General features: G+C 49.6%; 1 protein-coding gene across 8 annotated transcripts in view; it reads left to right on the top strand.

Moving 5' to 3' along the window:
• The first annotated feature begins 18,411 nt into the window (after positions 1-18,411).
• Positions 18,412-26,369, top strand: part of PAX2 (paired box 2) — a 165,495-nt gene continuing 157,537 nt past the window's right edge. For 3 of the 8 annotated variants that reach the window (XM_087871849.1, XM_060694986.2, XM_060694988.2), the window contains exons 1-4: positions 18,412-19,187; positions 22,194-22,362; positions 22,531-22,683; positions 23,086-23,283. In XM_087871849.1, the coding sequence (XP_087727975.1) occupies positions 19,145-19,187; positions 22,194-22,362; positions 22,531-22,683; positions 23,086-23,283 (563 nt within the window). In that variant the 5' untranslated portion in view covers positions 18,412-19,144. The remainder of the gene's footprint in view (positions 19,188-22,193; positions 22,363-22,530; positions 22,684-23,085; positions 23,284-26,369) is intronic. The other 5 variants (XM_034425346.3, XM_060694987.2, XM_087871851.1 and 2 more) reach the window with 3 other exon arrangements.

The raw sequence follows: 26,369 nt of genomic DNA on the forward strand, positions 1-26,369 counted from the left end.
TAGGATTTTGAACTCCAGAATAACATGAAAGCACATAAAAGATACACTTCTCCTATATATGTTGTGCAGTCCTATAAGGTTCTGCACACTAGAACAACTAGACACAAAGACAGTTCTCCTCCCCCCCCATGTCATCACTCTGCTAAACAACTAATTCCCACACTGTCAAACTATTTACTAAGACTGTATTACTATTATTATTCCCATCCTTCCTATTACCTGTCTCTTCCCACTTTACGATTTATGTTGTTTTATTTGTTTCCTAGTATGATTTGATTGCTTATTAATAACCTATGACTATCACTAAGTGTTGTATCTTGTGATTCTTGATGAATGCATTTTTTTCTTTTTATGTACACTGAGAGCTTATGCAGCAAAAACAAATTCCTTGTGTGTCCAATCACGCTTGGCCAATAAAGAATTCTATTCTATTCTATTCTATTCTATTCTATTCTATTCTATTCTATTCTATTCTATTCTATTCTATTCTATTCTATTCTACTCTACCCTACCCTACCCTACCCTACCCTACCCTACCCTACCCTACTCTACCTATTCTATTCTATTCTATTCTACTTTATATCTATTCTACTCTACTCTACCTACTCTACTCTATTCTCCTCTACCTATTCTATTCTATTCTACTTTACTCTATATCTATTCTACTCTACTCTACTCTACCTACTCTACTCTACTCTACTCTACTCTACTCTACCCTACCCTACCCTACTCTACCTACTCTATTCTACTCTACTCTACCCTACCCTACCCTACCCTACCCTACCCTACCCTACTCTACCTACTCTATTCTACTCTACTCTACTCTACTCTACCTATTATATTCTACTTTACTCTATATCTATTCTACTCTACTCTACTCTACCTACTCTACCCTACCCTACCCTACCCTACCCTACCCTACCCTACCCTACCCTACCCTACCCTACCCTACCCTACCCTACTCTATTCTATTCTATTCTATTCTATTCTATTCTATTCTATTCTATTCTATTCTATTCTATTCTTACTGGTTCTTTTTGAAGTGCTTTCCATACAGTTGTGAACATTTCTAGTGTACCAAAACTCCGCCATTAAGAGGCTTCATGTAGGCCTAGCGCCTCAGCAGGAAAGGCCTTGTCTGAAGCAGCACCAAGTCAAGAGCCGAGCAGCTGGAAATTTCTGCAGGAGACGTTGCCTTCGGAAGTTGTGGGAGCTTCATCCCTGGAGACTTTCAAGAAGAGACTGGACTGTCATTTGTCAGAAATGGCGTAGGGTCTCCTGCTTGGGGGTTGGACTAGATGACCTACAAGGTCCCTTCCATCTCTGTTAATCAGTAATCAACTCCTTTCCCAGCCTGCTTGCATTCCTGGGATTTTCCCAGGGAGAAACACCATAGGAAAGTTCTGACTGGCTCTCGCAAAGTTTCTCTTGAGAGGAGAGTTCCGGCCTGTTGTTGGGCTTCCACCATTCCAATCTCCCCGGAGCCACAGATTGTTCCCTAGGCAGGAGTCTGGCTCTCTCAGGACCTCGTGGGCCAGGCCTTCCCGCAAGGAAGTGTCACGAAGCAGGGATGAGAGCAAGGAAGGGGAACTAGCCACGGGCCCCTTTCCCTTTTCCTCTGGGCCTCTCTCACGGCCGCGTTTGCCCTGGGAACTTTCCTCACGTCAGGTTAATGAGTAACCAGTGCAGAAGGAGGCATTTTCTTGGGAATGTGAACTATTTCCTTTCTGGTCAAGAAAGAAAGAGCAGGTGGGCGATTAAAAAAAGGGGGGGTCCACAATTGCCACGTTTTGGGGAAAAGGCAGATCCAGACTCACCTCTGAAGAGGAGGAGCCTGCACAAAGTCCCATCGCATCCTTTCCCCACTCCCTTTGGAACTAAGAAGGGCAGTCTGCCTCCCCCCCAAGCCCCCCCCCTTACCTCGCTTCGGGGCCACGCTAATTCTGAGAAATCTCTTGGCTCTGGAGAAGGGACTTTGCCTGGCTCAGCTGCTTCAATATTCTGGCCTGCTGGGAGTCCCAGGCCTGCTCCCTGAAAAAGGGGCAAAGGACAAAAATTTTGCTCTGGGTTCGAGCTTCTCTGGGACTGTCCGGCCCAAGGAAGGTCTTGGCCTTTTGTTCTCCCAAGGTCCCTGCTTGTGATCCGAAGAGACACAACAGCCAGGAACTCAAGAAGCCTTAAAGGAAGCCACTTTGTAACTGGGCTAAAGGGGTAGCCTGGATAACGAGCTGCCCAGCCCACCCGCAAGCAAACCCTCCTTTTCTTGGAGAGAGAAATTGAGTTGGCCGGGAATTGGAGAGCTTTCCTGGCAGAATGGAGTTCTCCCATGTTCCTTCTCTGCCCAAGAGAAGGCTGGAGCCTCTTGATGCCCCACTTTTGCCCTCCGCATCTTTCTTTCTCTTTGCTCCTTTTCCTTCCCTCCTCTGCTTCCTCCCAAGCTCACTCACTCCTTCCTTCTTTTTTTTTTTTTAATTTGATTTATATGCCGCCCTTCTCCAGACACTCAGGGCGGCTTACAATGTGCTCAGCAATAGCCTTCATCCTTTAATAACCAGCTTAATAACAGGGTGCCTTAGACCACTGTACTACCAAGGCTCTTCCTTCGTTTCTTTCCTTCTTTCCTCCCTCTCTCCCTACTTTCCTTTCTTTCTTTCCTTCCTTCCTTCCTCTCTTCCTTCCTCCTCTTTCTTCCTTCCTCCTTTCCTCTCTTCCTCCCTCCCTCCCTTCTTTCCTCCCTCCCTCTCTCCCTCCCTTCTTTTCCTTCCTTTTGTTCCTTGTCCTTCCTTCCTCTCTCCCTTCCTCCCTTCCTTCCTTCCTCTCTTCCTTCCTCCTCTTCCTTCCTTCCCTCCTCCTTTCCTCTCTTCCTCCCTCCCTCCCTCCTTTCTTCCCTCCCTTCCCTTCCCTTCCTCTCTTTCTTCTTCCTCTTCCTTCCTTCCTCCCTCCCTTTCCTTCCTTCCTTTTCCCCTTCCCCTTCCCCTCCGCAGCCCAAAACCGGATCGAGGTCTCTCGAAGTTCCAAGTCTAACTGGCTGGTGTCAGGAATCCCTCGCTCGCTCTCGCTCTCTCCCTTAGCCAGCCTGGCGTGACGGATTAAACATCAACTAGTTAAATAAAAATTAATATCAACGGCTTCCTAACTTCTAATGTCATGTTGTTTATAACTAATGAACTGATTAGGGGGATAAACATCTCCGGAAAAGACGTAGCTGCTGCTTCTCTCTCGGCTCTTCGTCAGCATCGGCGGCTTCGCTCGCCCGGCTCTTCTGCCGGGGCTTCGTTTCAGGGCGACCCATCCCCGCGCCGTTCGCGCCAGCCAAGCGCCGCCGGAGGGAAGGAGGACGTGGTGGAGCCCAGCGCTCTGTGGGGCGGCGGGAAGGAGGGAGCGGGGCGGTGTATTTGGGAGCAAGGAGGGCTTAGCTGGGTTTAGAGGCGGGAGGCTGAGGGTGTTTAAATTGTCACGGTTCCCATGGCAATAATGAGCAGCAAAGCTTAGCCGGAGGGCGGAAAATTATTCTTACAAAGCTGGGGGGGGAGGTGGGGAGGTGGGATGGGGAAGAGTTTGTCTTCCTTCCCTTCCCTTCCCTTCCCTTCCCAATCCAGTTCACGGCCCTGCTGGTTGAAAAGTTACTTGGAGGACAGTTACACAGACGTCTGTTCTTACAACGATTAAACTTTGCAAAGTCCCGACTTCCCACCAGTGGTGGGATTCAGCCAGTTCGCACCGTTTCGGGAGAACCGGTTGTTAACTTTCTGAGCAGTTTGGTGAACTGGTTGTTGGAAGGAATCATTAGGGCAGAGAACCGGTTGTTAAATTATTTGGATCCCACCACTGCTTCCCACCCCACCCACGCAAAACTAGTTTGGACGAAGCGGCAGCGATTCCAGGTCTTCTGGTCCCCGCTCACATGGGGTTGGCCAAGCAAAGCCAAGGTCCTCTTTCTTTGGCTGGGATTCGTTAGCCAAGTCAGACTTCGGCAGATCGCAGGGCTCGCTGGGCGACCTTAGGGGCGCTTCTCCTCCTCCTCCTCCTCCAGGTTGACAGTTTTGAACCTCGCCTGGTTTTTTTTCTCTCTCTCTCTTTTCCATAATGTATCGTGAGTCTAGAAAAGAATGTTCAGCAGCCAGTTGGGGTTGATAAGACAATAAAGGGGGGGGAGGGGGAACCAATGTAAAAAAAAGCCATTTTAGCAAAATGCAACTTGGACGGGAAGAATCGATGGGATAATGGTTCGTTTTTTTCCTGGGGTACCTAGCCCTGTTTCTCCCCAAAATAAGACATCCCCTGATAATAAGCCCAATCGGGCTTTTGAGCTCATGGCAATAAGACCAAGCGCTTATATCAGGGATAGATAGATAGATAGATAGATAGATAGATAGATAGATAGATAGATAGAGCTAGAGATGATATAGAGAGATAGAGAGATAGAGAGATAGAGAGATAGAGAGATAGAGAGATAGAGAGATATAGATATATCAGGACTCTCTCTATATATTATATATCCATATATATATAACCCAGTTGGGCTTATTATGTCTTATTTTGGGGGAGAAACAGGGCTAGGTACCCCAGGAAAAACAGGGTCTTATTTTCAGGGAAACACGTTAATTGGAGTTGAGACACTTTCAATCAAGGAAATGGGGTGAAGGCATTTGAGTATCCCAAACGCAATAATTTTTTTTGCCATTCTTAGTTAAGGCAAGCGTTCAACAACTACATCTTGGAGAGATACAGCAGAGGAGCAGGGAAACGTTTTAGGATGGGTGACAGGCTTTAAATCTTGCCAGATATTGCAAAAGGGATTATAGGGATTTCTATTTAAGGGGTACTCCCTTAAGAGGTCATTTATACAGATATTTTAAGGGATACCCCTTCAATAAGAGGTCGTTTACAGCAGTGGTGAGATCCAATTTTTTTTTTACTACCGTTCTGTGGGTGTGGCTTGGTGGGTGTGGCTTGATGGGCATGGCAGGGGAAGGATACTGCAAAATCCCCATTCCCACCCCGCTCTGGGGCCAGCCAGAGGTGGTATTTGCTGGTTCTCCGAACTGCTCAAAATTTCCGCTACCGGTTCTCCAGAACCTGTCAGAACCTGCTGGATTTCACCCCTGGTTTACAGACAACTGTTCCATCACCCGTCTTGGTCTCCTCCGGGAGAGATTTAAAAAAGGAGGGGGAACTCAGCACAGGATCTCTTCCCCTGGTGCTAATCCTTAATGCTAAAGGGGAGGGGGGAGGAAATTATATCACCTGGGAAGAGGTTTCTCCTGGAAATGCTCTGACAAGACGGTAATGCTCCCAGTCAACAAAAAAAAAAAAAAGTGCCCCCTTTGGTCCATTTTAGATGCTGTCCTACTCAGATCCTGCTCTGGGTCCCTCAAGAAGTCCGCCAAACTTCTTCTAGCCTAGGAGTCCTATTGGATGCCATGGAACAGAGACAGTGGTGGAATTCAATTTTTTTTTTACTACTGAGCGTGGCTTGGTGGGCATGGTGTGGCTTGCTGGGCGTGGCAGGGGAAGGATACTGCGAAATCCCCATTCCCACCCCATTCCAGAGGAAGGATACTGCGAAATCCCCATTCCCACCCCACTCCAGGGAAAGGATACTGCAAAATCCCCATTCCCTCCCAACTCCAGGGGAAGGATATTGCAAAATCCCCATTCCCTCACCACTCCTAGGGGAAGGATATTGCAAAATCCCCAATCCCTTACCACTCCTGGGGGAAAGATACTGCAAAATCCACATTCCCACCACACTCTGGGACCAGCCAGAGGTGGTATTTGCTGGTTCTTCCAACTACTGAAAATTTCCGCTACTGGTTTTCCAGGACCTGTCAGAACCTGCTGGATTTCACTCCTGAGCAGAGGGTGGAATTCGCTAGCCAAAGAGCCTTCTCAAATGAAAGTCCTGAGTTCTGACAGATAGGAGCCTACCAGGCAAGGATGTTTTCTGGGCATTGGCTGTGCACAAGCTGGGGAGCGTCCCTTTTGGTACTCCGCTCTACTTGGCTTTTGCTCTCTGAGCTCAGTGGAATGACAGCGGTTGATCTTCTATAGCTGGGAAGGGAAGACCTCTTCCCTTTCTCCCTTCCCCTTTTTCTGGTCTTCGCTCAACAATTGTAGTTCGGGTGGTTGCACCTGGATCTCCCAAGCCAGCAGAGCGAGGAGCCAGCGGAGGAGAACGAAAGCCTCCAGCTGATCTGCCCGGGCTGAGACCAGTGGGGAAGATGCACTGGGGCCTGGTTCACAGCTGTAGCAGGAAAGCAGGGGGAAAAAAGGAGTTGGGTGAGCAGCTGATTATTTATGGGCTTAGAAAGGGGAGCATCCATCCCAGAGGTGAAATCCAGCAGGTTCTGACTGGTTCTGGAGAACCGGTAGCGGAAATTTTGAGCAGTTTGGAGAACAGGCAAATGCCACCTCTGGCTGGCCCCAGAGTGGGGTGGGAATGGGGATTTTGCAGTATCCTTCCCCTGGAGTGGGGTGGGAATGGGGATTTTGCAGTATCCTTCCCCTGCCATGCCCACAAAGCCACACCCACAAAGCCACGCCCACAGAAACGGTAGTTAAAAAAAATTAGATTTCATCACTGATCCATCCTCAGAACAGCTACTTCTTTCTGGACCGAAAAGTCCAGTCTCCAAGTGAGTCCAGCCTGCCCCAAACTCTCTGGTTCTCTGACTCAATCTCCTAGTGGATGGAGCGGTGCCAGGAGTTCAGTCTGAGCAGTGGGCAGGCATCTGGGTTTAAGGAACCTTTGTCTTCTTCACTCAGAACGCTTTGACTCTGCCGGCTTTGGATGGCATGGTGTGGAAGAAGGCACTTTTCCAATTTCCCCAGGCTACGTTTTAGCTTCAGGTGTGAACCAAAGGTACACACACCTGCCTGGAAAGGAGATCTTTGTGGGGGAAAGGAGAAGGGGGCGAATTAAGAAGCAAAAGCTTCAGTTTTCAACATGGGAAACAAGCCATTTCATGAAGGTCCCCAGAAAAGGTTTTCTTTTTCAGAGTTTTCCAGCACGAAGAAAAAGAAACTTGGGGGAAAAAAATCGGTTGCTTAGTCTAGTGACTTTGGATTCGCTACTATATAGGCGTTTTAAAAAGTCAGTTTTAATCATTAGTGTGGTGCTTAATGTCTATTTCACCACTTACAAGGCTCTTAGTAAAAAAAAAAAAATGTATATGAACCTGGAAAACCAAACCCCACCAAATACCACGGATTATGTGAGCATATTAAATATTGTACATATGGCATATTTGGGGATTTTAGACCATAGTCAGCTGATGGGCAGAAAGAAGCCCTCTGAACACTGCCCAGGGAAGAAAATATTTAATTCCAATAAATGTTTCCATGTAGGCTTCCCGCTTACAACATGAAAGAAGCCTTTCAGATAAAATACAAAATAACATATGCACTGTCCCGTTTGCAGTCCCCTCTGTTCTATTTCCCTTCTGTGCCTCTAAAAGATCTGCCCAAGTCGCTTTGCATCTGAGGTTTAAATAGGAAGATCAATAGAAAACAGTTGTAATGATCTAATTAATTATAGCAAAATTAAAAGCGAGTAGAAAATCAATCTCTGATGGTGTTGAAGATGGAATTAAATTGATAGTCCATCTGTTCACCTCCTAGACCGTATAAATTTGCAACCCAAGGACGGAGCTAATGGGATCAGGCTGCCGGGAATCTCTTCCGGTTTCACCCTCCAGTCCCCCCCCCCCAACTCCATTCATTCTTTGAGTTCAAACTTGCAAAATCAGATCCCTTTCGCCGTTGCTTCTTCCCAAACTTGTATTTTTTTTCCCTCCAGGTACCAACACCTCTGTCTCCCCCCTCTTCCTCCTTCCTTCCTTCCTTCCTTCCTTCCTTCCTTCCTTCCTTCCTTCCTTCCTTCCTTCCTTCCTTCTTTCCTTCTTTCCTTCTTTCCTTCCTTCCTTCTTTCCTTTCTCCCTCCCTCCCTCTTTCTCTCTCTCTTTCTCTTAGTCGAAACACTCGCCCTGCTGTGACTGCCTGAAAAACCCTGCCAGCACAACTAAGATAAATATTTACAAGGCCTGGTTTTCTTCCCTGTTTATGAAGATTGGATACGCCACAAAAATTGTTGCCGGTTCTCCGCTATCCCACCCATTTTTAAAACAGGCCTCATCACCGATGAGAGAAAGAGACGAAGCAAGCAACAAATAAATAAATAAATAAAACGGGATGCTTTTCGCTCCCCGATCCTAAATCCACTTTCTTGAAGGCATTTTTTTTCTCCCCCAGCGATGATCGGGAGATGCGGATTGAAATGCCCAGCTCAGCTTTTTTGCGGTGGTCCTGAGACTTCAACCCACACAATGGACGCGTCTTTAAAAAAAAAAAAAAAAAAAAATAAAGATACCGGTTTAAAGGCATTAATAAATTTGTACCGCTCTTAATCGGGAGAAGAAGTGTGGGGAGGGGAAGGGACCACTGATAAGAAAGGAAAACGCGGAATCCTCTGAGTAATGATTGGACGAGGTTTGACTGAACGTTGGATTGAATTAAACGCAACGGTACCGCTCGCCCGTATGCAAATATTAGCTTCAAAGTACCCTGCCCGGGGGGCGGGGGGGGGGCTGAAGTCAACCGAGGGAGCCTTGGGGGAATGGCAGGAATGACCGTCCTGCCTAAAGATCTTTGCCGCTGCATTTGGTGCAGCTGACTGCCCAGGGAGGATGGGCAGGCTCTGAGTAGTAGGCAGGGGCTACTGTGGCAAACCCTTTGCTACACACGTACACCTCGGCCCACCCAGGGTACTTACTCACCCTTTCCTCCAGGAAAGGGCTCTTCTGCCAGCTGAGCCACCCAGCAGGTGCCTGGTGACCTTCCAAGCGAGGAAAAAAAAGGGAGGGGAGGTGTTTCTTAAAAAAACAGCACCACGGGCTAAAGCAAAAGTAATGGCACTGGTTCATAACAGCAGCCTCTTTCCCCCGACGCCCCCCCCCGCCCCGCTCCCTCCATCCCACCCCGCAGCCAACGCATCAGCCCTGCTACTCCAGCAGACCGCTTTATCTTTGCCCTCCCCTCCCCCCCCTCCTTACCCCTGGCGGCTTTGGCTTTCGCCTGTCGGCCCACAGGAAGGAGGCGAAAGCAGGCGGCTATTAGGGGGTTCCTCTCCTCCCGTCTTTTAGGGGTAAAAGAAAATGAAATGGGAGATGGGGGAGGCTGCCAGAGCGTTATGAAATTAAGTAGAGCAGAAATGCCGCCTATGTTCCCTTGGATAGAAATCCCCTTACCTAGGGGCGGGCGGGCAGCCAAGTCAGGTAGGATAGGGGTGGGGGGATGCTATGGACCCCAAAAGTCAAAAGGCAAATCAGGGACACTGCCCCGCACTAAGCCCTCTGTAAAGAGCGGAGGGAGGGATGGAGGTTAAGGAGGTGAGGAGCGTTATGAGAGCGAGAGAGGGATTTGGGTGCGTGGAGAACGAAAAGCGTCTCTAGATCGATTTTGCCTTCTTTTTTGTAACTGTAAGACTTGGGATGCTGTTTCTAATCCCTTTTCCCTTTCCCTTCCGCCTTTCTTTCTGCCTGAAGAAAAAGCTGCGTTTCCAGCTCCCGTGAGAAATTTTCCTTGGCTTTGAACGGCGACTGTAAGAGCTTTTTCGGTGGCTCTTAAATGGCAGCATTACGAGGGTCGCCGTAATTCTGGTTGTAGGTGCCAAAGAAAAGTTCTCTTTAGTTATTCAACAATACTTGTCCTTCCACCTTATATATATATATATATATATATATGTATGTATGTATGTATGTATGTATGTATGTATATACATACATACATACATACACATACATACATACATACATACATACATACATACATACATACATACATATATATATATATATATATATATATATATATATATATATATATATATATATAAAAGGGTCTTCCAAAGACGTCTTCTTAACTTGACCGCTCGAACCCATTTCCAACAAATTGGCCAGCGGTTTTTTTTTTTTTTTTCACGTTGAACCTCGCTCACCAATTTTGGCTGGACCAAAAAATAGGCAGTTCCAATGCTTCTACTCCTCCCTTCCCTGTTTCATGCCCCCCCTCCCCCGAACTATGGAAAAAGCGCGAAAATCGCCACTGCACACGGGAGGTCACTGCACGGAAAGTTTTCCCAACGGTTCGAAAAGTCCAATTGATGAATCAACAACGAATCCGGCCGGCTGAACCAACTCATTCTGAGCAAATCCTGCCATCATTTAAAAAAAAAAAAAATCAAGTTTCTTCCTCTTTGAGATAAAAGAGGAGCTTCCCCCCACCCCATCCCCGCCTCCAGTGAAGGGTTTCTTCCCAGCAGCTTACCCTGAACCCAGCTTGAACGAATTGTGGAGCAAAGTTTGCCCAGGGCAGGCCGGCAGTCGTGAACTTCTGGAGCCGGGAGAGCAGAGCCGGGTCTCGAGGCAGGGAAGTCGGCTCCCGCTTTTGCTGCTTGCCGGCGTCCCTTGTTGGAGACGTGGCGAAGCCCCCGGCGGCTGCGGCTGCACGGAGCGAAGTCTGAAACGAAGCCGGGGAAACCACACACACAGGACCCGAAGAACCCAGCGGGCGAGTGAGGGAGGGTTAGTGCCGGGGTGGTTCAGGCCGCCTCTCTCTCCCAGCTCCCTGGTCTTTCGTTTTCTCTCGCTTCTTAGTCGAGAAAGGAGCAGCCGGTGCGCCTGGAAGGGTCCTGGTGCCGCCGCCCGCATCCCCGCGTCCTTCCGCGCTCGCTTGATCCCCCCCAAGAAACTCTCGGAGCTTCGCTGGGATCGCCCCTGGCTCTCTTGTAAATCCCTAACCGAGGTGGAGGTGCCAGGCCTTGTATTGGTCCACAAGTTCTGTGGTTTCCCCCCCCCCCCCCACTTCACCTGGAACAATTTTCCACTTGCAATTAAGGTTGGCTCTACTCTAAGCTTTAACTAGGGGGATTCTCCTTGACCCTTTTTTTAAAAATTATTATTATGCGTGGTTTGATTGGGGAGTTGCACGACACAGGCATAAATAATAACTCAAGATCCCGAATCTAATCCATAAGCGTTTTATTAGATAATTGTTTTGGATACCCTGTCTATAATCCCAATTTTTTGGAACATTTCTGAAGTTCACTTAACTGAAGAAAGTTTTGCTTGGCGGATTAGTTCTTGGCAGCACCAAGATACCCGGCTCTTTTCCTGGAGCTGGATTTTAGTGCTTCGCTTCTCTCTTTGGCTCCTGATATTTTCTGATTCCCCCCTTATTCATTTTCTTTCCTTCTCCCTCTCTCTCTCTCTCTCTCTCCCCTCCCCCAATAACACTTCTTGCCAAAGTCAAGTTACTTGGACCATAACAGATTTAATTCTGAGATGTAGTGGTTTCCAGATTTTATACAAAGCAAGAACAATTTGTAACACAATGGTAATTGTCATTTAAGAAGGAAAATAAACTTTCTCTGGCTCTTCGGTCTCCTGGCCAATGCAAACTCATTGGGAGGCTTAACTTTGCAAGACAGAGAGTGGCTTTCCGTTTTGAATCTGGAAGGGAGGTCTTTTGCTATGACAAGTAAGGGCTTTGACAGTTTCCTGCTTAGACAAAGCAATGAATAAAGACAGTACTAGCCATTCTTTCATAGGGATGAACTTCGTTGTCAAACGATAACTTTTATCACCTTCCTTTATGTTTTTTTTAGTAAAGAAGTGACTTCATTCTGTTGAAATAAATTGCCAATGTAATTGAAAAGAATGAAATTATTCATCAGATATTTTGAGAATGTGCTGGGTACATTTAAAACAAAGATACCGCAATCCTGAAAAGAAATCAAAAGATAAGAGTAGCAGATTATTATTTTCCTCCCTATTTGGGCAAATATTCTCATTCCCGGAAATTGTCCAGATGAAATAAGGAAGACTTTAGAAAAGAGAAAAGGAAAGGAAAGAAAAAAGAAATAATTAATTATGCTACTTTCTTAGGAGACTAGGAAATTAAGTATAAGTAAGCTATGAAGTTGGTAGAGAAACTTTTTTCCACTTGACTTCGGGGCGCTGCTTAGGTATAAGAGAAGGGGAAGCTTTCTACCTTTTGAAACCTTTCCTTTAAGGGTGCGTGGTTTCAAAAATCCTCACCCCTTCCTTTAAGCCCGGTTTATTCCTGAATTGTCCCAGATAATTTTCCACAAACGGGCAAATTCGAGGCTGATTTTGCTGATCCACAGCACTTTTCCACACACCCAAATTGGTCTGAGTTTTATGGGGACCTTGCAGCCAGAGGCTATCAGGAACGATTTTGCTTGCGACGTCTGTGAATCCAAATGTTTGCAATAAATAAATAAATAAATAAATCCCCCCCTCCCCAGGCTACGGAACGCCAACCTTGGATGAAAGGGTGGGAGGCTGGGAGGGAGAAATGATTTAGGGGAAAGTGGGGAGGGGGAATCTTTCATTACTGCTGATGAAAACGAGGCTTTACTAAGCTTTTAATTCATTAGTTGATTTTTTTTTTATGAAGAAAATGAGAGAAATCCAAACTATATCCTGTAGGGAGGAAATAGCGTAGAAGGCCTATTTTCCAACCAGCTGCCAGCGGCGCTGCCAAAAACCCAGAAGAAACATATTGTGGATGCTAGGAGGGCCGGTTTATTTGTTGGATTAAAAAAAAAAAAAGATTTGGGGCCTAATATACCTCCATTTCTTCTCATTCGGACAGCTTCCTAACCATAAATAGACCTCATTTCCCCCCCCCTCCACAGCGAATCGAACCTAGTCCAAGCCGCCGTGACGAGTAGCCCTTTTTCCAAGAGCAAGACTGGAAGCTTCTTCTGTTTCAGATGCTGTTTCGTCCCACGAAGTGCGCACCTAAACAGCTTCGGGCGCTATTCTCCTACAGACGTCTAAGCCATTTCTGAACTTTGGTTTGAAGTTGTGGCTCTCACTCCTCACCTCCCACCCCCCCAAGTAAGCCGGCTGGCTTTTCTGGGGCAAAGACCGAGGCTCGGCGGGAGGAGACAGGCAGGCACCGCTGCGTGGGGCAGAGCTTTCCCCCCCCTTTTTTTCCTCCCTACCAGGGGCGCATTTGGCCCTTAAGCAAAGCAAGCTGGTCGCTCGCTCGCTGGCTGGCTGGCTCTCTGGCTGGCTCGCTCGCTCTGCAGCTCCCCTCCTTAGTCTCCGACCTATTGTTGGCTTTCTCCCCCTCCTCTCAACTCAAACGAGGCTGTAAAAAGGTCTCCGGCTTGTCTGGGGTTGTTGTTGTTGTTTTTTTCTCTCTCTCTCCCCTAGCAAACGCGCTCTTGTCAAGAGAAGAGGTTAAAGTGCCGGTGCCCGAATAAAGAGCAGCGCACGTGAGCTTCTTAGCCTGGCAGGCAAACAAATGCAGCGCAGGAAAAAGCCAACCGCTGCAGGAAGCCATCAGGCCGGCCCGGCCGCCCCCTTGCCTGCTTTTCCCTTTTCCCTCGGTTTGCTTAAGTGCCCAAGGAAAGCATCGCCCTCCTGGCGAGGACTGGAGGAAAAGAAAAAGAGGAGAAATAGTATGAAATTGCAGCGGGGCTCCAGATCGCAGACCAGAAGCCTCGTCGTCCCCCAAGGTGACGGGTGGGTGAGTGGGTGAGTGGGTGGAAGCAGAGAAGGAGGGGACGGATCTGGGCTTCAGGCCGACTGCAACGCCCTTGGTCTTAAAAAAAACAAACAACACACAAACAAGTGCCTGCGCGACGCGGAAAAAGACGCGCGAGGGACGCCCTTATCCATTAAGTTTGAAGCACTTGAGCCGGAACTATTTCTTCACGCTTGGAAGCGGAAGTGTCGGAGGGCCGCGCGTGGGCGTCGCTTGTGGAACCCTTGCACCGAGAGAGGCTCGCGTGGATTCCTCCCTCTCCCTTCCTCGGGCTGGGGCTCCCTTAGCACGGTTTAGGCGGTGGCCGGGGATGGAGACCCGTCTCTTGATCGCCCTTTCCCCCGGGGGAAAGAGAGAAAAAAAAATCTTTGCGCTGCCCTCTTCCTCTTTACTCCTAGTAGTAGTGGCACCTTCGGCCTACCCCAGGACGGTCCTGCTTTATTATGTCCCAAAGCCGGACTCTCTCTCTCTCTCTCTCTCCTCCCAAATCAGAGCGTCATCGGGGTTGCCACATAGCTATAGTGAAGGCGGCTCTTCTACCCCTCGGGTGTCTTTCCCCCAAGTAGATTGCGTGGTGTAGTGATGGAGGACTGAGGAAAGAGAGAAAAGCCGATTTAACAACACGGGGAGGCAGGAAAAGGCACCCGCCTTGCATTTCCTTTGGTCTGAAAAGCATCCTTGAGCTTGTGTAAAATGCGGCAATCAAAGCTCCCTTATCAGGACAAGGCAATTAGTCGGCAGCAAAGAAGTCTTGCTGAATTAGCAAACCTATCTCGGTCCCCAAACATAACGGGGGGACTCAGAAAAGCAGGAACGGCCGAGAGGCACCTAGAAAGAAGCAATGAGCGGCTTGTTCTCTATCCCAGGTCGAAGGGCGGGGGGGGGGATGCAAGATTCTCCGGAAGGGAAGAGAAATCACATTGTCTGTAGAGTCCAGGGAGGGCTGAGAGTTCATATTAGTTGGGGCGCGGGCGGGGGGTGGGGGAGAGGATGAGATCAGTGAGTTCGCTTTGCTTGATCAGTTGGGGAGGGGGAGGGGGAGGGGAGGTAATGAAACCAATGCATAGATTGCTATCTTCCCCAACCTCCCAAAAGTTAGTTTATTCCCCCCCCCCTTTCTCCAAATTTCCGCAGAGACGCGGGTGCCGCTTTTGAAGTGTAAATGCTCCGCGTTGGAAGGTGTGGGGGTGGGGTGGGGGGAGAGAATGAATAAGCGGGGGCAAGAGAGACCCTCTTTGAAAAAAAAAAAAGGAGAAAGAAGATTCATTTAAAGTAAAACTAGCGGGAGCAGCCAAGCTTGACCCAGCCGCGAGTTGGGCTCGGGGAGTTTTCCGAAAGATAACAGAGGAAGGGAGGGGGAGGGGGAGCGGGGGGGGGGGAGGGAATTCTTTATAGTGATTGAAATCCCTTCGTTCCATCTCTTTGGGGGTAGCTAGAAGGAAGGGGAGAGCCAGGAGAAGCGAGTTCAGGGATCCTGCTGGAGGAATTAGCATCCTCGTCGCTCTCTCTCTCTCTCTCTCTACACACACATACACACAGAGCCGCCCTCGGGCTGATAGAAATTGTTGGGTAGATTTGACTGTTGACAAAGCAATTCCTCCAGGAAGTCCTGCTCAGGAAGAGGTGATAATTTGGGGAGGGGAGCCGAGATTAGAGGCTCCCAAGAGGGGGTGGGCTATTGACACAAGAGACTTCTATCCTTGTCCACCAACAGAGAGATGGCATCCCGACAAAGACGCTTCCAAAGCCGTCTCTCTTTTTTTATTATTATTTTGTGTGTTTTTTTTTAAATCTCAAACTGGATCGCTTTTGATAAAGGTGTAACCGAGTTTAAATTTTATGAAAATAACTTCCAGAGGGTTTCAACCATTTTAGCCAAAGCAGCTCACCAAGTTTGCTTTGATTCTCTCTTCAAAATCCAACTTTCCTTAAAAGAAGCTTGCCCCATACCACGAGGCGCTTTTCGACCCATTTCCTTTTTTTTTTTTTGGCCTAAGGAAGAACCGCCCGAGAGGTTCTTTCAGAGCGACTGCCATCAACGTATATTTGGGGCTAAAGCGGGGTTGACTCGGGAACGGAAAGCAAGTCGGCCAGAGGTCCCCGGGCAAGAGGCCCGATGTGGGGCAGCCGAGACAGGAAGCAGAGACCGCGCTGGCGCTTGGGACTGAGGTTGCTCGGCTGAGAACCAGAAGCAATTGCCGGAGTTCAGTGGCAGGACTCAGTTGGTTGGGGATTTTGGCCAAGATTAAGTCCTGACGGCCCAGGGATTTCCCGGTAGACTGCGAAAGGCTCTGCCCGGTGGGGGTGGAGGTGGGGGGAGCAGGGATGAACTGCAGTGACCGATTAATTTCATTTTCTGGCACAGCTCAGCCGAGAAGAGGGACCTTGAAAGAGATCTCGGGCTGGGCAGATCTCAAAGAGAGTGTGATTGTGTTTGGTGCCTCGCTCAAATACCAAACTCCTAAAAAGAAGGGGGGAGAAAAAAAAGATGACTCAGCTTCGGGAGGGGAGGGATTATCAAAGCTCCAGGACTGAAGATTCATTTAGAGCCCGGTTTTTAGTTTGAAACTTTTCCCGAAATCTTAAGGAGAAGTAGCAAACCGCCCAACGCCCTCTGTAGGTGCCGCTTGGAACAATCTCCGGTTGCCCCCCAAAACTTAGCGGAGTGGAGGAAACCTTCCGTCCACCTGCGTCCGGGATAGGGTCCCTCCCTCCCCCGCCCGCCCCACACACCCCTCTGCTCCCTCCGGATTCCAGCTCCGCCCCGACCCCCGGAGGAGGGAGAATTCTTTCACCCACCTACCGCTTCGGCTGCCGCTGCAACTGCGCCGGGGCCAAGCAAGCAAGCAAGCAAGGCGGGTTGAAGGGTTTTTGGGTGGAGGGAGGTCAGAGAAACGTGTCCTCTGTGCTCGTGTGAATTGGTGGACTTGTGTGCGTCCCCCACAAGATACCCTACTAAGCAGGTATATTATACAAAAGTATGAAGGCTATTGCTTAATGCATTGTAAGCCGCCCTGAGTCTCCGGAGAAGGGCGGCATATAAATCGAACCAATAAATAAATAAATACGATTCCCGTGAAACAGGAGAACCGTTTCCGCCACCCGCCTCTGCGTCTCTCTCATCCCTGTAAATGGCCCGCTTGATCCGAGCTCAAGGGCCATTGCGTTGAGACCGGCCCAGTCTCTCTCTCTCTCTCTCTCTCACACACACACACACACCCGGGTAGGACAGAATAACATAACAACCAGCCGTGGCGCAGGGGCAAAAGGATCATTGGCGGCGGCGGTGGCATTTCGCCGCGCACGCTCTGCTTGAAAGGAGCCTGCCTAGCTGTCGGAGCCTATAAGGGCCCCCGAAGTGGGCAAGGCAGAGAGAGACAAGAGGGAAGTGTCACTCTGATTGATGTCATCCCGAGAAATATTCCACGCGAAGAGGCGCGCAGCTGGTTGCGAACCCGAGACTTTCTGCTGGCGAAGTGGGGGCAAGGCAGGAAGATCTAAGCAAAAGTGGGGAGTGGGGGGGAAGAGCTGAGTTTTAATTTCGCCAACCGCCCCTACCCGTTACCTGGAAAAGGACGAAAAACCCGCGTTTTGAGGAGAGCAAATGGGCAGGGAGGTTTCTTGATTTGCCGCAGGCTGCTGGCTCTCCCCCCTCCCTCCCCTTTTCGTTTCCTGAACATTTCTCAGAAGTGGGGGGAAAAAAAAACACTTTTAACTTCGTTTCGAAATCGATAGGAAATCTCTTTTATGCACAGTAAACGTAAACAACAACAACAACAACAAAAATACAAACTTATTCCTGGAGAGAGTTTGAAAAACCGCAAAAAAATAATAATAATAATAAAAAAATAAGTGGGGTTAAAGTCCTGTTCTTTGGCAGAATGAAATCGAAATGCAGGCGAAGCATGCGGGCGTTTTAATGCATTTCCTTAAGAAAAAAATCTGGGTGGTCGAAATACGCATTGACGGATAGACTCCCCCACCCCACCCCCACCCCCTTCTAGGGAGCGTCCAGCTAAATGGGACTTACTTGGGCTTGGTACTACAATAGAAAGTCCCCGAGAGTAGGGGTTCCTTCCCCTCCTTCCTCTCCCCTTCGGACCAGCTCGGCGCGCCACAACCGGCAGCCCCTAAGGCCGGGCACCTTGAAGCCGACCGTTCCCTTGTTCGGAAGGGAAATTCGGCCTGTGTAGCCGATCCGCAGCCGCCTCCTTCCTCTCAAGGTGAGTCTGGGAAGGGGGGGGGGGACGGGGACGACTTCCAAGAAGGCCCGCTTTCCAACGGCGCCGTTGGCGGAGGTCGTGGCGGTTTCTTTCTCGCGGAGCGTGTAAAAGACGCACCTCGGGAGCGGAGCAACCGGCCGGCCTGTGTCTACGGCGCGCTCCGGCCAGGGCTCTGGGGCGGAGAGGACCTCGCTTCCCAAGCTTCTTTCTTTCGGACGGCAAGAAGGCCTGGCGGATGGGGAAGGCGCGATGATGGCGGCCGGAGGATCGGAGTTTACCGCCACGCACACACGCCAAGGTGGCGGGGAAGGTCCCGCCGCCACCGCCGCGGGCGTCTGAGAGATGGAAGCGCCCGTTCCCGGCCTCCCCCCCTCCCACAGCCCCCCACCCACCCAAAAAAGGCCAACCAAGGAGCGAGGCGAGAGGCAGGCGTCCCGGAGCAACCAGGTGTTCTCGGGGCTGTCCAGGAGCAGGATGGGCGGATGCCACGGCCCCCGAGACCCGGGCATGCCTCGCGGGGGGACGGCTGGAGGATCGCCGGGGCCGAGCCAGGGAGCCACTGGCCGGGGATGGGGCGCTGCGCTTTGGCGAATCCGCGAGTGTTGGAATCTACTGCCTTTGTCTGACAAGTCATCCATCTCCCGGCCGGGCGCGCGGGGGAGGGAGGGAAGGAGGGAGGGAGGGAGGGAGGGGTGGAGGTGTGTGTGTGTGTGTGGGGATGTGTGTGGACGAGGGGGGAGCCGGGTGCGATCTGGAGGGGGCTTTGCCGCTTTTAGAGAGACGGGCACTGGCGGCGGCAGCTCCATTCTCCAGGCAAAGCTCGTGGCAAGCACATCCCCACCTTGGCGCAAATCCGCCAGGAAGGCAAAGAGGGGGAGGAGGAGGAGGAGGAAGAGGAGGAGGAGGCAAAAGTCTGGCCGGAGCAGAAGGAGTCCTCCACCGTCGCCAAGGAACCTGGAGCTACAGAGGCGGAGAAGGCTGCCTGGGGAGGGAAGCGCCCGCGTGCCCGGACTGGCCGCAGCGCGCCAACTTCAGCTTAAGCCGACCCGGCCCGGGAAGGAGAGCCGCCACCACCGCCTTACAAGGGACCCCGCCATGCCTTGCTTCGGCCCCCCCTTAGCCAACCAGGCAGGGATCGTGTGAAGGCTGCAGCGGGCATAACTTCCCCTCGCTCGCCAGCTCGCACGGCCAGCAGCGGGCGGAGGGCAAGGAAGCTCCCCGCGGCCCGCCGGCCGGGCACCCAACGGCTTGTTCTCCTAATTCTCCCCCAAGTCCTGAAGTCGAACCTCCGAGGCGAAACGGCGGCTTCAGCCGACTTCTTCCCTTTCCTCTGCCTCCCCATGGATATGCACTGCAAAGCAGACCCCTTCTCCGCGATGCACCGTGAGTACCGGCCGCAGCCTTCCTTTCCCCTGCCCGGCGGCTGTCTCCTCGATTCCGCTTGCCCCAGTAGAAAGTTGGGGTTTTTTTTTTTTTCCCGTTTCCCACGGTCTCCCTGCTGAGGCCCCGACCGCCCCGCCGGGGTGAAAGCCGCTCGCCTCTTGGATCTGCCAGAAAGGCAGTGAGAAGGACTCGGGAAGTCCCGGTTCTGAAACCGGCGCGGCTCCTTCCCAAAATTCCCCCGGGAAGTCTTGGTCCCGGAGAGGCCTCCGGGAATGCCCGCGGCAAGGCTCCGGCGTGCGGGCAAAGTCGAAGGGGCACCTTCGCTGCCTCCTCGACCTTTCCCTTCGCTACTCCGAAGGCTGCCCCGGCGGAGGAACAAACGGCGATTTATATATCTTTATTTCTTTGCGGGGGTTTTAAAAAAACACCCGTATTTCAAGGTCGAAAATATTAACGATGCCGCGTTTATGGAAATTTTGGTGCGTGGCCGATTTTGCTTCTGATTCGGATTTTTCCCTGCAGTTTTAAAACTCGTACAATGCAGGAATTATGTTGATTCGTAAAGAAATAAAAGATGCGAGGGCAAAAACGGGTGGAAAATCCAGAATCTCCGTCACGCTGGTTCCCTCCCCACCCCCCCACGCATTACTGTATTAAAAAAACCAAAAAAATCAAAGAGAATCAATCTCGGGTTTTGAACTTTGAAATAAAAAATAGAATAGGCGATTGCACACAAAGGTTAAGTAGTATATAACCAAGCTAACTTTCTACACCCTTGGCTTTTACTTCGCCTTAGCTAACCACAGGCTTATAAAGAAACGAAAATGAATCTGTTAAAATTAATATATATATATATAGAGAGAGAGAGAGATTGGAAAAACAGGGAGGACGTTATCGACCAACAAAATGCATTTTTTCAAAAACGTTGGGAAGCTTTATTTTTCTGAAATTTTCCACGATTTTTTTTTTTTAAAAAAGATTATGTACAATGACTCACCTTGCTTCATGTCTTGTTCATCACTTAAGGAACAAAACTGACTAGTTCTAGATTTAATTCAGTGGGAAACGAGATCAGATTTGCAGACCGATTTTCAGGTTGGAGCCACCAGTTAAAACTAAAAAAAACAGTGACTCATTATCTTTAGCACCTTCTACCATTTCTTTTTTTCCCCTAATGGAGGAATTTTGCTTCCTATGAAGTATATATCTTGCATTCGATACAATGAAAAGTCAGGAACAAGAAATAGGGTTGGAAACCAAAGAAAATGAACTCTGCAAGGTGCAACTGCTCTGGGTTAGGAAGAAGCAGGTGCAATCCTCTGAATTATTAATTCCCTGATCTTTTTTTTTTTTTTTTTGCATCTGTTGCCTTTTAATACTCTGTAATGTGAGTTATCAAAGGTGCTTTGAATTATTCAGAATTTGAGGTCTTGGGAGAAATTGCTTGCCGGCTTGTAACTTTAGAGGCAACATCTGCAAAAGGTGAATCAGATAAATGAAGGAAATAAGCAGATACTTCGAGAGGTGGAGGGGGGGAGAGAGAAGGAGGCAAGGAAGGCGATCCGAAACTCCCACCGACTTCCACTTCTCTGACACGGAGCACAGAACCGTGGCAGTCGATGAGGGGCGAAACACATTCGTGTTTCCAGTACAGGCTGATAAATAGCTACCAAGCGGACGTAACGGAGGACGGTTCAAACATCCTTGAACGGCTGCCTCTAGAAAGGAGAGGAAAAAAAACTTAATTTGCCAAAGGATTGGGATCGATAGAGGGCAAGAAGAGTTTCCACTAAGTTCAGAGACCATAAGTCAGTATCACAAAGGGGAGGGGGGGAAGGAGGGAGAGAGAGAGACTGGCAAAAAATGCAAACAGGTCATTTTTCCAGCCAGCCTCCAAATCCGCTTCAACTGCTCCCGTCGGGTGGAAAAGAAGCCCAGGTGGGTTTGTCTACGGGAAGGTTTGGAGTGGTCGACGAGGTTTCTCTTGGTATCCACCTGCTTGGCCCTCTCCTCGTAGCCATTAAGATCTCTGGAGATCGAAACCGCCCTTGGGACCCGTTTCCCTTCCAGAGCAGCAGCAGAAGCGCTGTAGATTTCATTCGAGGAGGAGATCAGCCGAAATGGAGGTCGCGAGGTTAACTGGGTTGAATAATCAAAAGCGAAGAAACGGAGAACAGAAGAGACTCCGCTTCTCAGTTAGCTGGGCGGGGAGTAAAGTCGGATTTAAAAATCGCCTTCCTTGAAATCCTTTGCTTCTCCGCCTTCAAATCCTACTAGATTTTAGGCTTAAACGATCGAAAGAGGGGTGAGGGGTTGTCCGAAGAGGCTGTTTTAAAAAATGTTTGAAAAAGACTTTTTAAAATAATAATAAAATAATAATAATAATAATAATAATAATAATAATAATAATAATAATAATAATAATAATAATAATAATAAATCAAACCATCCGCCGGCATTGGTTGGTTTCAATATCTGAAGAAAAAAAAATTTTTTCCCGGGAAACGAGAAGGTAAATAAGAAGTCCTATTAACAGCAACAAGAGCAGTTAGTAGTAGTAGCGGCAGCTGGTGGAAAAAAAGCATTTAGGAAATAACCAGAAACGTCATTCACGGGTGGAAAAACGAGTCTTTGGATTTCGGATTTTTTTTTTTTTTGAGAGGGTCGGTTCCCTCGAGGGGCGCGGGTCCCACTTGGCAGCCTCAGTCTCGCCCGGCTTCTTGCTGGGCACTTGGGGGGCAGGAAGGCCGAGGAGAAGGAAAAGCGGCCCCCACCCCAGACTGGAAAGAGGGTCTTTGCGTCAAGCGGCAAAGAGACTTTGTCCCCCCCACAATCTTGGTCCCAGAACTGCTGGCAGAGTGACCCCCCCCCCAATAAACACAACCCCAATCCGGCTTCCAGCTCGGCCGAACTGCCCCGACTAATGCCTTTCTCTCGTCTTTTTTTCCCCCCCCTTTCCCCTTCCCCGCTCGCCTGCTTTTCTGTCTTTCCGTTCTCTCTCCCCAGCAGGGCACGGGGGTGTCAACCAGCTCGGGGGGGTGTTTGTAAACGGCAGGCCCCTACCGGACGTGGTGCGGCAGAGGATCGTGGAGCTGGCTCACCAGGGCGTGCGGCCTTGCGACATCTCCCGGCAGCTCCGGGTCAGCCACGGCTGTGTCAGCAAGATCCTGGGCAGGTATGAGCGGGCGGCGGGGGCGAGTAGGGAGGAGGTGGGGGGAGGTCTGCTGCTCGGCTGCCCCCTCGGGGTCCCTCGCCCTGCCCGGGCCCGGCGAGCCCCCCCCCCCAACCACCACCACCCCGCTCCTTCCTGCCGCTTTCTTTTGTCTGGCCTGTCTCGACACAGGGACCTGCGGTGGGTTCGCAAAGAGGGGGAAAAGCCCGACGAGCCCGGGGACAAACCGAGCGCCGCCCTGCTTGCGGTGAGACCAGCCGGCAAGCATCCCCTCCCCGCCTCCCAGCTAAGCCAGGCCGGGCCCTGCTTTCTCTCCAGCCGCAGGTCAGCAGGAACCCGGCCGCAGCGCCGCCGCCGCCGCCGCCGCCAGAGAGCTCAGCTAGGATGGGAGTGGGGAGCCGCCAAAAGGAGACCGACGGCCCGGGGGGGGCAGAGCCCGAGCCCGAGGCCGGAGAAGAAGAGTCCCCCCCTCGAAGGCCAAGCGGCCTTCTCTGACCTCGGGGTCCCTTTCCGGCCTGTCTCAGCCTCTTGGGCCCTTACCTAGGGCCTAGCCGGGCCTGGCCAAGGCGAGAGAGGCGGGGGGAGCCGGGCCTTCAAAGCGTGGCCCGGGCAGAAAAGCGGGCGGGTCGGCGAGGTGCTGGCGGGGCTGCGGCGGGGAACCGAGGTGCGGCGATGGGAGCGCCACCTGAGCCCGGCCTCTTGCCTCCCCCCTTCCTCCCCCCACAGGTATTACGAGACCGGGAGCATCAAACCCGGCGTGATCGGTGGCTCCAAGCCCAAGGTGGCTACCCCGAAAGTGGTGGATAAAATCGCCGAGTACAAAAGGCAGAACCCCACCATGTTCGCCTGGGAGATTCGCGACCGGCTCCTGGCGGAGGGCATCTGTGACAACGACACCGTCCCCAGCGTCTCCTCCATCAACCGGTAAGTCGCCCACCTTTGGGCCCTCCCGCAGGACGCTCCATCCAGACAGGGCTACAACCCTCCCCACCCCACCCCATGCTCTTGGGAGCCAAGTTCTTGCCACCCCGAGAAAGGCGAAGGGCGGGCATAGGAAGAGCCCTGGGGTGAAAGCCGAGCAGGGATGCCCAAACTGGCCAAGGCGGGTGGTAGGGTGAATTCCTCCTTGGTGATTTCCTCCTCTGGGCAGAGTACGGAGAACGTCTGTGGGGCTTTGGGGGGACAGGCGGGCAAGGAGGACAAAGAATTGGGGTGGCTGCCTGCATGGCACTGCCGCTCGCTCGAGGCCCCTGTGCTGTGACTGTTGGTGGAGGTCTGCAAGGGGACAGAACCATCGCTGGTTGCTTGCTTGCTTTGACTGTCTGAATCTCTGAGCATTCACTCTCTCCATCCGATCCGCTTCTGCCTGTCTAGGATCTCCGATGCAAAAATCCTTCTTGAACCAAAGCCTTGGGGGTGGGTCTGCTCTCCCTCTATAGGATTTGGCCAGGCCTGCATCCACACAGCTTCCCCAACCTTCACTGGGGCTGAAACACATGCCTGGGACTGATCCAGGCAACGGGGCCCGTAATTTAGATTTCCATGTGCTTTACAAGGTGATGCTGAGAAAGGAATTGTGCCACCTGTGCCAGGCAGATGTACAAAAACGCCCCGTGGAAAGAGCAGAGTAGTGCTCTGGTCTATTCTGTGCACTGGTCTGGAAGAGAAACAGACGGGGGTTTGGGGGGGGGGAAGAGGCACAGAATGGTTCTTTGGACAGACACATAATTAACGATGCTTGAAAAGTGGGAGATGTCACCTATCTATAACCCATTCTCACAAATGCTGAGCTGTCACTAATTACAAATGAACAAATGCAGGGCTGTATATTTGTTTTGGGCTTTTACATTTAGCACTTTTCATGGAGAGCAAACGTTCCCAAAGCTTTTTTTTAAAGCAGCTAGGAACAACCTATAACCATCTACAATGGATTATCTTTTTCGGAATACATAAACTGAGGTTTGGGTACCTTCAGAGCAGTGAATTATGGAATGAGCAGCTGCTGCGAGTATGCCATATTATAAATCTCTGTGTCAGAAAAAAAAAGTGGCCCTATAAAGATATTTCGATTCAGACAGACACGACAGCCGACACTTCCATTTCAACAGCTGTTTAGTTCAATAGTTATATAATAGTAAATTCAGCACTTTTTAAAAGAACGAAGCCCATGTGCATCAAAAGTATAGAAACCGTGGTGTCTTTATGTAAAAAAGATTGTTCTTTGTTCTTACAAATAATAGACGTTTTGTAAACTGGCAACCTCAGTGGCTTTTTATACAGTAGTTTAGGGGGGGGGAAATGATGTGGGAATAATCCCAAATCATCTGAAAATAACAGGTGAAATGAGCAAGGGAGCCTCCCTTGGCGAAAAAGAGATGCCTCCTCAATAGGATGGCCCTTGGTAATATATGGCTATGTTATCCCACCAAATTATCCCAGTGTGTGCTATCAATATTAAAATAGCCATTAGGTTATGAACGGGAGTAAGTTCAGACTGGCTGACTGATTATGCACCTTCCTTAAAGAGGCTCCACCTGTCTCAGAGATGGAAATACTGGGAGTAGCATGGCGAGCCGTTTGCGAAGCAGCTGTAGAGAGCTGGAAAAAGAGAGAAATGTAGGTTGGGGAAGGGGGTGCGGGTGGGGGGCTCAAGGCCTCAGAACTAGGCTTCTGGTAGAAAAAAAAGGAGACGCCACTTCTCAAATGTTTTCCTGGGCTACTGCAGCAAAAATAAAGAGCCACCTCAGGGATCTGCTTGGGTGGCAAAAGTGTCCTGGGTTGTGGAGAGGTTGGCGTGGGGGGGGGGGAACCGAGTAATTTATCCTCTCTCCAGGAGTGACACCCTAGCATCATACCCTAGCGTAGTAAAGACCACATTCGGTACAGTGTGAGAATCCTCTGCTGTCACTGAGATAATTATTTTAAATCAAAGGATAGATATTTATCTGTGTCAGATAGTCTTGCATGGATCTGTACTGTTAACGTTTCATGGCTCGGTCATTGTATGTTTATCTCTATAAAGATGCTAGCTTGCCTTTAAAAATGTTGACTAGAGTGGCAATTCGCTGGAATAGCAAGAATTTTCCAGATAAACTGCAGCAGCCCAACATCAGGCATGCGGAAACATAAAAAGTAAATACCACAAATTGTTCCTTATAAGCCCAAGGCAGCCATCAAGAATCAGGATTCAATTGGTCTCAGAGTTAAGCCTTTGACTTTTCCACCCATGGCCTAATCTATCCCTGAATATGAGGTAAATATGCCACATTGGGGAGTGTTTTTGTGCTTAAATCTAAGCCAGTGTTTCTTAGGGATACTAGAATCAATATTGGAAGTTTCTGAAATTAAACGAGGAAGAAGATAGTATTTATATAGTCTTGATAATTATAAAGCTGATTTTGGTGAATACATACATACACATACATATGTTGTGGTGTGTGTATTTCCTTGATCTCTGCAATCGATAAAAGAAATTGCTCAATTTCTCATGACAGAAAACACAACTCCTGAAATTATATTGTTGGAAATTAAAAAGAAGTAAATAGATTTCTCCCTTGGTAAATATTAGCATTAGGGCCAATAATTATTTTATACCCTGCATATACCATGTAGACTTATAAACAAAGGGATTATTATAGAAAAACATTTAAAAAATTATTGTTTTCATCTTGCCTGAAAATTTATTTTGGATATTTAATTATCTCTTTTTCCTTTCCTAATTCTCAAATACTAAAATAGAGTTATATAAAGAATAATGGTAAGCTGATATGTCAGTACTGAGTTTTACATTCAGTGCCTTGAATCTCATAAACAATATGACATTCTGAATTATTACTCTTAATGTTTGCCTCCAACTTCACTGTAATCTTGTTTTCATATACTTTCTGGATTTAAAAGTTATGTGAATAGAACTGATGACCCAGAGAAGTGGTAGTTTGCTTTTTGCTAGATGTTTTAAAGCCCAGAATCTGGTATGCTTTAATGTGGACTCCTTCACTAAGTAGATGGTT

The sequence above is a fragment of the Pantherophis guttatus genome, chromosome 6 (assembly GCF_059756535.1).
Source record: "Pantherophis guttatus breed Tessera chromosome 6, ASM5975653v1, whole genome shotgun sequence".
NCBI lineage: Eukaryota > Metazoa > Chordata > Lepidosauria > Squamata > Colubridae > Pantherophis > Pantherophis guttatus.